The sequence below is a fragment of the Mercenaria mercenaria genome, chromosome 10, assembly GCF_021730395.1.
Source record: "Mercenaria mercenaria strain notata chromosome 10, MADL_Memer_1, whole genome shotgun sequence".
Lineage (NCBI taxonomy): Eukaryota > Metazoa > Mollusca > Bivalvia > Venerida > Veneridae > Mercenaria > Mercenaria mercenaria.
In genome coordinates, this window is record NC_069370.1 from 2,868,469 (window position 1) to 2,884,835 (window position 16,367).

General features: G+C 35.2%; 1 protein-coding gene across 1 annotated transcript; it reads right to left on the reverse strand.

Annotated features, from left to right (window-relative positions):
- Positions 1-488: 488 nt before the first annotated feature.
- Positions 489-16,103, reverse strand: LOC123559877 (glutamic acid-rich protein-like). Its single transcript, XM_045351997.2, has 9 exons — positions 15,932-16,103; positions 12,397-12,525; positions 11,837-11,921; positions 11,253-11,429; positions 10,326-10,834; positions 7,042-7,170; positions 5,560-5,644; positions 3,263-3,367; positions 489-2,393 (listed from the first exon to the last, which is right to left on the reverse strand). Exons 1-9 carry the CDS (start codon positions 15,999-16,001, stop codon positions 1,889-1,891), a joined length of 1,794 nt encoding a protein of 597 aa, XP_045207932.2. The 5' UTR covers positions 16,002-16,103; the 3' UTR covers positions 489-1,888.
- Between the last annotated feature and the right edge of the window lie 264 nt (positions 16,104-16,367).

Below are 16,367 nucleotides of genomic sequence, written 5' to 3' on the forward strand. Positions count from 1 at the left end.
TTTGAGCTAAAATTAACATTTGTCTAAGAAGAAATATTTAATACAGGCCTAATAACAGAAATAGTACTAAAAGAATACATTTTATTGACAAAATAAAATTTTCAAATTTTTAATAATTACTTATTCTGATTGTCCTAAATTATGTAATCATAGCCGTGTTTTCCGGTTAGCAGAGCCGTATTTCCCGATAAGAAAGGAAGCTGAAATATTCTCATGAGAGAGGACCATATAGTGATGCTACGAGTCAAGTTTGGGAAAACCTGGTTCATGACAGGATGTTTTTGTTCAGGTCAAGCGGTAAAAGTATGACTGCAATGTAGAATATGCTAAGCGTCAATGTAATGTTATCATGATTTATTTGTAGGTACAAATGTTTGAGAGTTTTTTTTCATGTCCTTTTTATTAGCGTGTATTCTAAGCGTGGCTGCCCTGCGGAAGACTGAGAGTATTGGGTAAACACTATGTTTTGATAAAAACACAAAACCGTATAAGAATATTTCAATTTTATTATTTTCATAAATTATCATAAATGAAGTAATGAAATGTGACAGCCGATCAACAGCATTATAATATGATAGAGGAAATAAAAGCAAAAGAAAAAACGTAGTGAGTTAGTCAAAACACAGGCATGAGTATAATACTTTGAATGAACACAGTACGACCAGACAGATAAAAAAATCCCATGTTTTCATCCTAAATCAATTCAAAATGAAAGAAAATATGTACTTAAATATGAGCTCCTTTCAAATGATATATACCATCTACAGTGTATAGTAAACGTACATATATCACATGGATTGATATAGGATTAAAACCTGAGAATTTATCTTCTGGTCATATTTTCTCATCCTAGGTATGATACTCGTGCCTGTGAGTCAGAACAGTAATGCATAAATACATATACTTAACATATGCAATGTATGAAACGCACAAAATCAAAAGAAGACATAAAGATTATGATGGTTGTTCAGAAAGTAATGATACTTGCTTCATAACTTCTTTAACCCTTACCCGGCTAAATTTCTATAATGAACTAGTCCATCTTTCAATTTGGACAGTACCATTAACTGTTAAAAGGATGCTTACCAAAAAAGATACTGACTGAATGTGCAGTCTGATCTTGGTCTGCACTGACGCAAAGGCGGAATAGGCTAAGGGTTAAAACTAACCGGAATCATGTGCAAGAAACATTAATAGAAAGGTCTGTTGCTTTGAAATGGTATCAAATGAAGGTATCTATGTTGTACATGTTTATAAGTACAAGCGTAGTAGAGCCGAAGGCACTGGCTTTTTTTGCCACAAGGCAGCTATGAAAATCACATTATTATTACATAACAAAAACAGTACTGGAGTTTCAAAGTTTAAAAATTTCTTTATGAAATTGACATGCACTGAATTTAATTACGCTCTATCCAAAACAAAATTAGTATATCAAAATGTTATCTTTTTGTGTTAAATCTTATGACGTCTACTTAAAACATTTAATTTTATGATGTAAATTTCAAAACTACTCTTCATCACTTAATTAAATTAATCGCAAACTTATCACAGTGATACATCGGCCGATTAAAATGTAATTTAAGTTTTAAGTGAGAGAAAACTATATACAGTTTATACATTTTAAGTAAACACATAGAGCATATGCACAAACATATGTCAGAGATCAAACCAATTCGATATCTTAGCTGACAGGTTAACGTAACATTGTACATATATGCTGATAATAAACTTTATCACAAACCATATATTTTTATGCTTCTTAAAATCCATGTAAATGGAAGATTAGACTTGTATCATAACTTTCGAAACACTCCTCGTATTAGGAATTGATCTGGAAAATAATTCCCTGGTTACAACTTCATGTATATTTCATTGTCATGTATAACGGTTACTGTGCTTGTCTCATCATCTTACGGTTTTGCTTTCGTTCCTGTCTTGCTGCCTTTTTCTCATTCTTCATATTCATCTTGTTTTCTTTTTTCTGTTTCATCATTTCTTTTCTCTTCTCCTTTCTTTCTTCTTTCATTGCTTTCTTCTTCTGTTGTTTTTCTACCTTATTTGCTTTTTTCTCTGCTTTAAATGCCTCAAGTTCTTCCGGTGACATATCTTTCTTCAATTGTTTCTTCTCTTGTCTCGCTTCCTTTCTTTCTTGTTTCTTTGCTAATTTCTTGGCTCTCTTGGCTTCAAGCCTTTCTTCTACAGTTGCGTTTCCCCATCGTTCCTGGAAACGTTCGACTTTTTCATGTTTGCCTTTACTTTGCCATTTTTCAATTTTCTTAGCCCGTCTCTCTTCTATAGCTTGTATCTTTTGCTCTCTTTTGTCTGCCTGCTTCTGTAGAAGAGCTTGCTTTTTAGCCTTTCGTCTTGCCTTTCTTTCTTTCCATGACATTTTCCTGTAAAACACATTCAATAAAATTGATTAAGACACTTTAAACAAATCAGTCTGTAAAGACATATATTTATATGCATAATATTGTCTCCAAGAAAATCCTGATTACATCATTATGTTTTAATGATAGGTAGAAAACATGCAAAAGAATAGGGATTGTACTCTTATAAACACATGTTAAATTTCTTTCACGTGCTTTATGAATCTTAAGGAAAATCTGGATCGGATAGCATGAAGAAAATGACATTCTGACCACAAACATTTTTCTTTCTATTAAGTGTGACCTCTGACGAATGGAACTTGGGTCTTGCCTCGTTATGGGGAAATTGTGTGCCAGGTACTATCAAAATCCCTTTACAGCAGGCAGAGATATGGAGCGGACGCAAAACAGACATCAAAGTATGGCCTTGACCTTTGAGTAAGATATCTGGGTGTTGCAGGAAATACATTGTCTTACTATGGGGAGTGAGTATCAATCCAGGCATGACAAGGGTGGTGACCGGGCTAGAAAATTACCTTTGAACGTAACATTGATCATTTACCTAAGGGTTTAAGTTTTGCGAGGAGCGTACACCATACTTACACTGTAAAAATCACTTGTTTACCTGTGATCTTCAAGTGTGGTTTTGACCTTTACGGTAAGGGCCTTGGTTACACGTTGTGAAGAACGTCAATGCGAAGTTATATAAAATTCCAATGGAGGTAGATATAAAATGCGGACAAACTGATAGCACGGCGGGCGTAAAGGCGTAGTCATGTGGTCCCCGAAAGCGGTCTTAGCACCTACATGGGACTTAATTAATAAAATCTTTCATTTACTTTTCATCTTCATCAATATCCTAATCATTACAAAATTCATCATCTAATTCATACCCTTCATCATCTTCGTCGTAAGTCTCCAAATCCAAACATTCGTATGTGACGTCACCGTTTTTAGTGAACCAGGCAGCTTCACACGTGTTGGCGCACGGATCCTGGCTATAATAAATGGTTCAATGTCAGTGAAGTATATTGTTACTTACGGAAAAAGCATCAGGCAGCAGCGCCGTAGCCACACTGAGGCAAACCGAGGCAGTTGCCTCGGTTAAATTTTGAGGGGCCAGAAAAAAGACAGTAAAAAGAAGGCCACTGATAAAATTCAGTTATAAAAGTTCAAAAAATATATTAATATCATTAGAATACATCAGAATATCATTTGTCTCATGACATCATTGAGGCAAGGTGAGGCAGAAATCCTAGCGGTCATATTGATAGTCGGATCAAGGCCAGACCGAGGGGGTCCATGCCTATACTCATCAAAGCTGCACCAAATTATTTATTACTATTATCAAATTTAAACCCAAAAACGCACCAGAAGCCAGTATTTCATACCATTATTTCAAAATTTTCGAGGGGAAGAGTCCCCTGACCCCACTTAAATGAGGGTGGAACCCATATAATACCTCAAAAAATAGACCAAAAAATCACCAGAGGCCACCGTTTCGTATCTGTATCTCAAAAATTTCCAGGAAGAGAGCCCCCCTGACCCAACTAAAATGATGGGGAACCCCCAAATACCTTAAAATTCAAACCAAAAAATGCACCAGAGGTCACCATTTCATACCTGTATTTCATTTTTTTTCGAGGGCGAGAGCCCCCTCAACCCCTAAAATGAAGGGCTATCCCCTACAGTGCCTCAAAATTTAGACCAAAAAATGCACCATAGGCTACCATTTCGTATCTGTATTTCAAAGTTTTCCAGGAAGAGAGCCCCTGACCCCAATTAAATGAGGGGGAACCCTTCCGATACCTAAAACTTTAGACCCAAAAAAGCACCAGGGGCCACCATTTCATACCTGTATTTCATTTTTTTTCCAAGGGTGAGAGCCCCATAAAATGAGGTGGTTCTCATACAATTCCTCAAAACATAGACCAAAAATGCACCATAGGCCACCATTTCGTATCTGTATTCAAAATTTCCCAGGAACAGAGCCCCTGACCCCCCCCCTCTCCCCCACCCCACTACCACCCCCAAGACCCTAAGAATGAGGAGGTTATCCCCTTCAGTACCTCAAATATAAAAAAAAACATCAGAGGCCACCATTTTATACCTGTATTCAAAATTTTCTAGGGCGACAACCCTGATTCCTCCCACCCCACCCCTAACACGGACAGAGCCCCCTCCCGTACCTACTCACTCTCAGGCTATAAACTAAAAAACTACTAGTAAACTGATAAATAGCATGTTGTTGTATGTCTTTACTGATGTGCTTCTGATTTTATTGCCTTTCAATTACAAAGATGATCGTATCGACCCTATTAGACTAGGATAAATGCACAATTATCCTTGTTACAAGTCAGTGTACGACAAATCCATTGCTCGGAGCCCGCGGGCTACCATAAATTTTAGTCGGGCTACCAAAAAAATCCTGACGTAAGCCCGCCGGGCAATATATTTGTTCTTAAAATATGAAAGTAACTGTGATAAATATGGCTAAAAGGATGATTTTTACTGTGATATAATACAGTCTGAGAGTGCTCCAGAACGCACCAGAGACGTCCTGGGGAAAACAAATTCCGGGGTGGGGGGGCATGTCCCTGGACCCCCTAAATTGCCTCGGTTAAAATTTGTGTCTGGCTACGGCACTGGGCAGCGTAGTTCAAGCTATATATTTTTCAACTTCTGCATTTCAAAAGTCGTGTTTTCTCTAAAAATCAGTAAAATAATCACTTATTATGCTCTTGTGTGTTGGAGTGTTAGATAATTAGGATGACATGCTTTAAACTATAGTCTGACTACAAACAAGGTGATTTTTCATCAAAATATATTGATCAAGACTTTGATGCATATCTATGTCTGCCAGAAATGATTAACAGAAATACAAAAAGCAAGTCCAGGCATCAGCTACCAGTATTTCCATGATCGCAAAACATAAACTAAATGCGTGTGGTTTGTAAGCTAAAGTGCAAGGATTAACCGGATAATGTGCACGGATGTGCATAGATTTACTGGCTAATGTACACTGATTAACCGGGTAATGTACAAGTTTTTATCCGGATAATAAGCACGGACTAACTGACATATATGCACGAATTTAATGGTTAATGTGCCTGAATTGACTGGCTAATGTACTCGGATTAACTTAATACTGCCGGCACTACAATCTTAGTTACCACATGAATATACTTACTAACACATAGCTTCAGGTATTGAGCACGTTAGGGATGTACACGGGTTAACAAAGCATTGCATCGTTCGGTCTCCAATGTCGCACTCTGCAAGGCAGCGAAGTTTATTATCATAAAGCTGCATAAAGTTTTGTTGTTTTTTTTCAAATTAGAAACATAACATTATTCATAGACAAAACTTTATTCATCATTTTATTCATTTTGACTATAAAAGGACAAGCAATATCCCTTTAAAGATGCTTGTGACCAAGTTTGGTGAACACCCTTCAAACAGTTCTTGAGGAGAAGTGTTTAAAGGTTTTGCCTTTTTAGCTCTTGCCGCAATTAAGAGCATTCATTCAAGCAGTATCAAATGTACATGTTTCAGAACGATTTTTCCTATGATGCTACAGATCAAATTTGTTGAAGATGCATTATGTGGTTCTTCTATCAAGTGCGGTCAAGCAGAACCATTTGAACAAATTTTAGAATTGTTTGTACGAATATATGCCATCTAATCATGTTTGGAGTGTTTTTGTGGTATGCCACTGCGGTCAATTAGACCCATTTGAAAAAAATTGATAACGGTCCTTACAAGGTTGATTCTGGTCAAGTCTGGCCAATCTCTATCAAGGGATTCATGATAAGAATTTGTTTAAAGGTTTTCTCATTCATAGCTTTGGCGGCCGTTAAGTGCATTCAAGCGACATACAGTTTCAGTTCACTGAAGATCCATAATGTGGTCAGTATGAAACAGATGCCCTTAGCTTTTTTTTTTTTTTTTTTTTTTTTTTTTTTTTTTTTTGGATTTTAGCTCCTATGACCGTTCAGTGCGGTTAAATATTATTGACAAAGATTCATGCAAGAAAGTTTAAGACCGAGTTTTTTTAAGATCCACCCAGAGGTTTATTAGAAGAAGTTGTTCTATATTTTTAATAGAGGTCCATACATAAACTAATAAAACGTATAAGAAGATCCTTTGGAAGCCCAGAACGAAACCAAGAAAATAATAAAAGAATCGGTTTAATTGGGTCTGTACATGATAGTTAAAGAAATATCTAACACCGGAACGCCCAACCAATCGCCGACGCAAGCGGAATTCTATTATAGTAAAACTGTATGGACTGCATGATCCCAAAGGACCAGGAAATTCAACAACACGGAAGTCAAGTGGAACCATTTAACAAACATGACGAAAGTCCAAGCAAAGTGCTCAGGTGAGTTAATCATCCTATTTAATGCTCACGGCATACTTTATAACAGCAAGTTTTCCAGACTGAAACTGACAAAACTTCAAAACTTGTAGTGCCCTGTCCTGTGCTGAGATAGTTAACAAATTTTTAAGAGAAGTCCTTACTTTCAATCAATAATGTTAAAAACGGTCCTTTATTATCGTTATTGTCTAAATTGCTAGTTTTATCAGCAAATTCGTGTTTCTTTTTATTCAAAATTTATGCCCCAAATTCCAGTTTTACGAATATGTACAGAAAATAAAACTTACAAACCTGGATGTGTACACACAGAGCCGCAGCATTTGGCTTGTCCCATACAGTCGAAGTCTGAGACACACTCTGGCTGTGTCACCACCTCACTATTAGATGTCTGATTTACTGGACAGTTCCCAGGCTTTTCATCTGTAACAGTGTAAATATTTGGTTCAGAAGTAACCTGTAAATTTATAACGTTTGGAAATCGTAACAACAAATTGCTTGCCCTTTCAAAAGAATATTTTGGTTCTTAAATGAAATAAATGTTGAAAATAATATTTCATAACACACATTTATAAGTCGCTCTTTTATGGAATCGACAACTATTTCAAATAATAAAGTGTACAATTTGAGATCAATTTCATATAAGACATTGTAGTATGTACAAAACCTAACGGAATCGTAAAAACACATTTGAGCCGCGCCATGAGAAAACCAACATAGTGCATTTGCAACCAGCGTGCGCAGGCTGGTCTGGATCCATGCTGGTCGCAAATGCACTATGTTGGTTGTTCATGGCGCGGCTCATTTTCTTATTAAATTTGAACGGTTAGAATGATATACGTTTTAATACTCGCAATGTTAACTGTCTTAAATACTTTAAAGAATTGTGTAATCTGTTCCGTTTTTAATATCTACAGAATGTTTTTTCTGCATAATAGTATCAAATACGAATGTCTGTAAATGTGTAAATGGGTTAATCATTTGATTATATAATTTGTAAATGATAATTGTTTGTAAGCGATCTGTTTTAGGGACTTTAAAATTTCACTTTTGATTTAACATGTATGTTTTGTTTTTTTTAATTTGAGAAGCCCACATTTGGAATGAGATGTATATAACTATTTGTATACTAGTACTTCTTAATGCGCTGCCTTCTTTGAATGTATTATTATCATTATTATTATTATTGTTGTTGTTGTTTTACCTTGATACCGAATCACTCTTTAACACTATACAGTGTACTAACCCTTAATTACTTAATGTGAGGACATAGTGTTATGTTCGAAAATGTGAAGACACGGTGTTTTGTTTATAAAAGTGCAGACATGGTGTTATGTTTGTAAATATGTAGACATGATGTTCAGTTAGAAATGGTGTTATACTTGGAAATGTGAAGACATGGTGTTATGTTCATAAATGTGCAGATATGGTGTTACGTTTGTAAAGAGGTAGACATGTTGTTCTGTTAGAAATGGTGTTATACTTGTAAATGTGATGACAAGGTGGTATGTTCATAAATGTGAAGCCATGGTGTTATGTTTATAAATGTGCAGACACGGTGTTATGGTGTAATGTTTACAAACATAACACCATGTCTGCACTTTTATAAACATAACACCGTGTCTTCACCGACCATTTTTTCTGAAGATCAACATTCTGTCAAGATTAAATGTAGATCAGGTAAACTGTTGTCCCCTGCTTTTAAATGAGTTAACCTAGAGGCCTAGTTTTTAACGTCTAATTCGTATACTAGTAGACAAGCTTTCTGACCAGGGTTTAAAAAGCGCAGGTGACAGCTGTGATCTTTTCATTGTTCATAGATCAGTTTCAAAATAGGCCTAGACCATATAAGGAAAATATTTTGACAAAGTTTAATGCTCTAAAGTGTTAACATGTTGTTGTTGTCTCCTTTTCATTTATTTGGCCTAGTGATCTATCTTTACCACAGATAACCTAGTACAGAAACTGACTTGGATTCTATAAAAAAAAACAAGGACAAAACAAACAGTCTGAACATGTTTCATGCAGATCAGGTAAAATGTGGCTTATAGGATAGTATTAAGATTTTCAGGAATTTGATTTAATGACTTACAGTTTTACCACAGATGGTCCAGTTTAAAAACTTTGTACCGAATTTATAAAGACAGATATTCTGACCTGATTTGGAGTAAATCAGGTAAAAGTTTAATTATTTGAATGATTGACTTAGTGGCCGCTTTTTGGTTGAAATAACCAAGTATAACTCAAACGAAATTTTACTGAGGCAAACACTCTGGCCATTTCCATTCAGAATTGGCTAAAATGGTGACATCTGTTGTATTAACAGTACAATTATGGACGACCGGACCATTCACCTATACTAAAAGCTAACCCTCAGCTTTTGTTTTTAGACGAGTTAAAAGGTGTTTTTTTTTCCAGTTTTTCGCTCTGACCCCCAAGTGCAGTCGAGCAGGATTATTTAAATAGATCTGAAAAAGATCCACATCCGGGTGTTTCTGTTCAAACTTGGTAAACACCCATCAAGCGATTCCTGAGAAGACATTGTTTAAAGCATTTCAGTTTTTAACTCAGACGGTCCCCGAGTGCCGTCAATTTGGACAATACTGAGGAGCGTCCAGAGAAAATAAGTTTTTAAAGCTTTTTCACATTTAGCTCTGACTTCCCTAAGTAGTCTCAAGGTTCTACTTTCTATTTGGTGAAGATTTATCAATGGATTTATGAGACGTTAAATTCTAGCTCTTTAAATGTAGTAAAGCGTAATATATTTGAATAAAACTGAGACAATTTGTAAATGGCAGGATATCATTAACCAAGTTTGATGTAATTCTGACTAGTAGTTTCAGAGATACTGAATACAGATGAAGCACGCCAAATGAAAACGACGGACACAGGGCGATCACAATACTTTATCTTGAGTTGGGCTTGTCGTTCGTTTCAATAAACGTACAATTAACACTTATCATGCTGGACACGACTAAGTCTGCCTTTGCGACCAGTGTAGATCATGATCAGCCTGCACATCCGTGCAGTCTGATCATGATCTGCACCGTTCGTCATTCAGTCAAACACCCCTTTTAACAGTTAATTGTACAGTCCAAATTGAAAAATGGACATTCAAGTTCATTATAGAAATTTAGCAGGGTAAGGTTTAAAGCAATATAAAGCTACCTTTTCTAGCAGCATTTATAGCAAAGCTACATACTAAAGCTGAGTATATGCTAAGCGATATGATTCAGATTATATCAATAAAGCACAAAAGATTGTAAGATTATTTCATTTTAATATTTTGATATAAACTCATCATAAACGAAGTATCAAATGAAGCATAAATGAAATGCGACAGCCGGTCAACAGCATTACAGTATGATAGTGGAAATGAAGAGAGATTGAGTGGATGCGTTTTAAAACAGTACTGCGTGCATATTCATGCATGTAATGTATAAAGTATTCACAAGCAGAGTAAACTAAACATAACAATTTGTGGAAAGGAATTTGGAACAAAATGTCCCTGAGTTACAACTTCAAGTATATTTCATTGTCACATATAAACGATTACTGTGTTTGTTTCATCAGCTTACGTTTTTGCTTTCGTTCCTTTCTTAAACTCCATTTATTTGCCTTCTTCTCGTTCTTCATATTCATCTTGTTTTGCTTTTTCTGTTCCATCATTTTTTTCCTCTTCTCCTTTCTCTCTTCTTTCATTTGTTCTTTCATCTGTTTTTGTTCAGTTCTTTTTGCCTTTTGCTCCTCTTTAAATGCCTCAAGTTCCTCCGGGGACATCTCTTTCTTCATTTGTCTCTTCTCTTGTCTCGCTTCTTTTCTCGCTTCCTTTCTTTCTTGTTTCTTTGCCAATTTCTTGTCTCTTTTGGCGTCCAACCTTTCATTTATTGTTTCGTCTTTATTTGCCCATTTTTCCTGGAAACGTTCCACCTTCCCTTGTTTCCCTTTGCTTTCCCATTTTTCAATTTTCGCTGCCCGTCTGTCTTCTATGGCTTGTTTCTTTTGCTCTCTTTTCTCTGCTAACTTCTGAAGAAAAGCTTGCTTTTTAGCCTTCCGTCTTGCCTTCCTTTCTTTCCATCGCATTTTCCTGCAAACGGATGATAAAAAGAATATTATATTTAGACCACAAAGATTTCAGTGTGAACTTTGCCTCAGTATAAGTGGATGGTCCAGTATGGAGAAATACTGGAAAATTGTGCTAGGTTCTACTAAATCCCTTTTAGAAGTCAGAAATATGGATCCGACATTAACATGTGACCTTGACCTTCGAGTTAGAAGTCTGGGTATTGCAAGCGACACGTCTCCTTGCTACGGTGAGTGCTTGTGTCAAGTCTTGACATTGACCTTTGAGGTATGGGTCTAGCAGACATGTCGTCTTGTTATGGGGAACATTGATGCGAAGTTATATTAAAGATGGACCCACAATTTCGATGAACTGATAGAAGAACAAACAATCTCAGACCAGTATAAGACTAGTAGATCTAAAAGAATAATCTTTTGCTTACTTTTCAACTCCATCGATATCATCATCATCATCAGCCTCAGCATCTTCGTCATCATCATCATCGAGTTCATATCCTTCATCATATTCTTCTTCAATCTCTAATTCCAAACACTCGTATGTTACGTCACTGTCTTCAGTGAGCCAGACAGCTTCACACGTGTCGGCGCATGGATCTTGGCTGTAATAAATAGTACAATTTAAATTTAATATTTTCTTACATAATGAATATCATCAGACTGTGTTCTTCAACTTTAAAACTTATTGTACATATTTTCAACGGTTATACATTTCAAAAATCGTGTTTTCTCTAAAATCTTTAAAATCATACATTTCGCTCTTGTATGTTGCAACGTTGAACAATACTGAAATTATAGTCTAGCTACAAACTAAGTAAGGTTTCATCAAAATATCTTTAGCACTTTGATACAAAATATTGACGTTGAAGATGAACTTGCTAATGTGCGTTGCTGTTGACAATTTGTATAGATTAACTGGCTAATGTGCATGGGTTAACTAGCAAAATATACACAGATTGATTGAATAACGTTGACACTAGAATCTTGCATATCACTCAAAGATACTTACTAACACATAGCTCCTGGTATTAAGCACGTTTCGTATGTGCACGGGTTAACTAGGCATTGTGCAGGACGGTCGCCGGCGTCACACTCTGAAAGACAACGAAAATAATGTTAAGTATAGGTACTGAAATTGACACCATAGAGTTTTACACTTGTGTATTATGGTCTCGGGGGCATAGATTTGCCGACTTGTCCAGCAGGATTAATTTTTTACGAGTTTATAGGCGCTATTTGGTAGCTATTTGGTAGTTATATGTAACACTTTTTCTTAATGCTCATAAAGTGCTAATTACAGTAAGTTTTCCAGACTGAAACTGGACATTTCACAGTGCCAAAGCTTTGTTTTCTGAAACGTGTAGAGCCCTGTTTAGAAATTTGACGATGGTTAAGAAAATGTCCTTACTTTCAATATTGCTTTATGTCATATTTATAACAGCTGATTATTACAGTCTGTTGTTCTTGAAATATCGGTTTATGTTACTTTTAATTCCGGACAGTATAGTTATCTTTTCCGGACATGCATTCCCATGCCCCAATACATGTACAAAAATAAATGATACATACCAGGTTGTGTACACACAGAGCCGCAACATTTAGCTGTTCCCATACAATCGACGTCTGAGACACATGCTGGCTGTGTCACCACATCAACAATAGTTGTCGAGTTAACAGGACAGTTTCCCGGCTTCTCCGCTGCAATAGTGTAAATATATGGTTAATATAAGGATACAGTACTCCACTGGTTCCCCGTCTCCACGCTCAAATCAACGGAGATATTGCGTGAAGTGACAATGAAATTAATACATACATATTACTTATTGGAGGCAGTAAACAGTTTTGAGCTGTTAGTGTCGAATTGGCCGGGTGAAATTTACAAATAAGAGGCAATTTACGGAATGAAGTGCATATTTGAACTTCTAAATAATAATAATTGCTAGAATTGAAGTTTCAGCGGCTAGAATTGAGTTTCACTTATTTAAAAAAAATCAGTTGAGTAGCCTTGATCTTGATAGTATGACGTAATGTCTTGCAGGAGCGTATACATGCTTCCTCTGAGCTAGCTTAAAGTGGGGTTGTCATTTTAGCAGGGGCCTCAGGAAAACTGGAACAGTGAAAAAACGGTACGGATGGCACATATATTTGAGCTTATTTTCAGATTTTACAGTGTTACTGGAGTATGGAACAGTGTAGCAATTGGGGCTATCGTTTTCAGGGAATTTTCTGCAGCGATCTAAAAATCGGCAAATTTAGGTTTTTTCGTCATCAGTTTCCGCGACCGGGAGAGCACAAAATTCAGGTCTTGTAAACAGAAAACTAGATATTAGAGATGTATTGTAGATGGTTTGTAGCGATAGACATACAGTGGTGTTAATGTTGCAATATCTTTATTTCAGGTGTGGGGTTACAGACTTTTGTGTGAGGTTTTGAAAGTTAGGTAGGCGACTCTAAGCCGAGAAGCTCAGAAAACTGTTTACTGCCTCCATTATGGACTACTGTACTATGGGGTAAATGCTACAAAATTATATAAAGAAAGTTTGTAAAGTACAAAAAGTAATTACTTTAACCATTCTACAGAAACGCTCCGTCAGCTAAACTTTATAATTGAGCCGCACCATGAGAAAACCAACATAGTGCATTTGTGACCAGCATGGATCCAGACCAGCCTGCGCATCCGCGCAGTCTAGTCAGGATCCATGCTGTTCGGTAACGGTTTCTCTAAATACTATAGGCTTTGAAAGCGGACAGCATGGATCCTGCGCTGGTCTGGATCCATGCTGGTCGCAAATGCACTATGTTGGTTTTCTCATGGTGCGGTTTATATATGTATTAAATTCACACATGGTGGAACTATTTTTTTAAACAATGAATAATATGACTTCGAGTTGTATGCACGAATTTAAGACTCTTTCAAACAATAATGTGAACAATTTGAGATTAAATTCAAAAAACAAAAACCGTCATAATATTACATTTTTATTATAATATGAATGTCTTTAAATATTCGCAATGTCTTAAATATTTTAAAGCAATGTATATAACATATCTACATTGTTATTTACATAATCTGTGACTGTAAAAATATCAATAGACTGAATTTACTTCGTAAAACATGTAAAATATCTTGATATCGCCATTGTGACATTGTATTATTTATTATGTGTGATGATGTACTTATGGTACAAGTCAGAAATAAACTTATGTTCTGTTCTGTTTTGTTCTGTTCTATATTATTTTTAATAGAGCGTCTGTTGTAAAATATATAAATGAGTCAATCATTTAATCTAATAATGTGTAAATGATGATGGTACGAAAGTTTCTTTATATATTTAGTGATTGTTAATAAATATTCATTTTCAATTGTACATACGAGTATGTTTTCTTTTCTTTTATAATCTTAATTTTGAAGTAACATGTATATAAAAGTTTGTATGATTCTACATGTGCTACCTACTTTGAATAACAATATCATCATCATCATCATCATCATCATCATTATTATTATTATTTAGATCTTACGACGAAAGCCTCAACACTATATATATGTGCACTGTATCTAAGGTCTAGCCTGGGAAGCCGTTGATAATATTCGTGCTTTGTCAGAAGAAATCATTATCATACCTAATATCTATCCCACTTAGTTTGAGCTAATTAGTGTTAATTGGCATTCATCGAGTTTCTGATATTATCAGTTTGCAGGTAGGAAAATAAGTTAGAAATTGTCAGACTGGATTCCAACTCTACCCAAGGTCTCCAAGTGTATATCCAAAAAGGATATTAAAGAAAGTGTTTTAAATCTCTAATTTCTAACCAGATGAAGCGTAAAGAAGGGGCAATAAAAGTCAGACAGGAAATAAAAATGCAAAATGTCATCAACAAAGACTTGTTATGTTTGTAAAACGTGTGTACAAGGAGATAGATACTTGTCTACATTCCAACATTTCCCACGCATCTTTTGACTGACAATTGTTTCCATTTCATTATAAAAACTGAGGAAGAAGTTGCAAAAAAAAAAAAACTAAATCTCAAAAGAAATAATGCATTCAATTTAGACTATTCTTATTTTTTTAGGATAAATTTTGAAAATTTAGATGAGTTGACGAAGAAATGTTTCCAAACTATTTTCTGGAGTTCTGGCGGTGTTAATTTTCTTTCTATTGAATGCAGATGTTACTGGAAAAAAGTCTAAAAACTAAAAAAAGGTACCAAAATTTATTACATTACAGAAGTTTGTCACGTCTATGATGAGTCATAGAGAAAGACTGGGGAAAATCTAGTCGGTCACAAGAAAAATTTACGTTTAATATAACACCTCCTTTACCACTCAGGGGCGCTACTTAAACATTTGATATTTTAATTAACTGAAAGAAGTAATTAAATTCGTTTTCAATGGCAGAATCACTTTTTATCATGATTTAAAAAGACATATTGCTCTTATCATGTTTATTACTACTTCAGAAAACATTTTAAAATAAAAACACACAAGCAATATCGGTATTTCAATTGCTGGTCAATTTGTGAATAGTATAACAAAATAACTTATAACAGTCCTAACTATTTTAAGATTCTCGAATAATATTTTGTCAAAATGAAGAGTTCATTGATTTAGACTGGCATTTTACCTGAAATTTAATATCATCAGATTGTTTTGCATTGATCTACACCAGGAAGGTCTAATAATATCAGTTGTTCCAGTCTACACCCAGGTTATATGCGGAAATGAGCTTTATATTGTACAAAATGACTAGTATTTTAGAATGTTAATGGAAAAAATTATTAAGTGTCTGGAAAAATTGGAAATGAAAAATAGGCTAGAACTGACAACAGTTTGAACTAATTTAGAAATATAACATAAACAGGTTATTATTAAAATGTATTTCAGACTTAAAATTAGTATTTAAACACCCCTGACTCTTCGCTACAAAAGTTTATATGAAATTCGCTTTTTTCAAAATAAACAGGTGAAAAAAAAATGTTTTCTCTGTGTATTAGACCTTCCTGATGAGTCTGATAAAAAATCCTTGCGTAGATTAATTATTATCATTAAGAAAAAAATGCTTTAATTGGGCAAAAGAAATAAACATATGTGAAAAGATCTAACCTGCAAAAGCCGCAGCAAGTGTAACAAGTATCCAAATTCCAGTCTTCATGGTCACGTTTTTGTCTATCATGTACAGCAGGCTTGAGTCTTTGTTTTGAACCTGAATGGATTTCCTGTCGGCTTATATACCCGCGCTTCTTCAACAAGCATGCATTCGCACGCGCGCAGATGTTATCATTTACCATCAATTACCACTTATCTGCCGATCTCAAAGCAGGGTCAAGTGTGTTACATTCATCAATGTATGCGTCATTGGCCTATACTTGAAAACAAAGACTGGCAGAAAGCGCAAGTGATCATATATTCATATTTATCTGTATTCATTTTGGGGGCATCGGACATTCGCATTTACTAGTACTAGATTAGTTTTGTATTTTTTAAGTATATTTTATCCTCATTGACACGATATAAAATTTAAAAACTTTAACAGATTTCT

Excerpts from the sequence above, each read along its gene's own strand:
- LOC123559877 (XM_045351997.2), bottom strand. The coding sequence starts at position 16,001 with ATGATAGACAAAAACGTGACCATGAAGACTGGAATTTGGATACTTGTT. Across the intron at positions 11,922-12,396 it reads CTCTGTGTGTACACAACCTG|AGTGTGACGCCGGCGACCGT; the intron begins GTATGTATCATT and ends GTTGTCTTTCAG. Across the intron at positions 7,171-10,325 it reads AAAGGAACGAAAGCAAAAAC|ATGAAAAGCCTGGGAACTGT; the intron begins GTAAGCTGATGA and ends ACACTGTTACAG.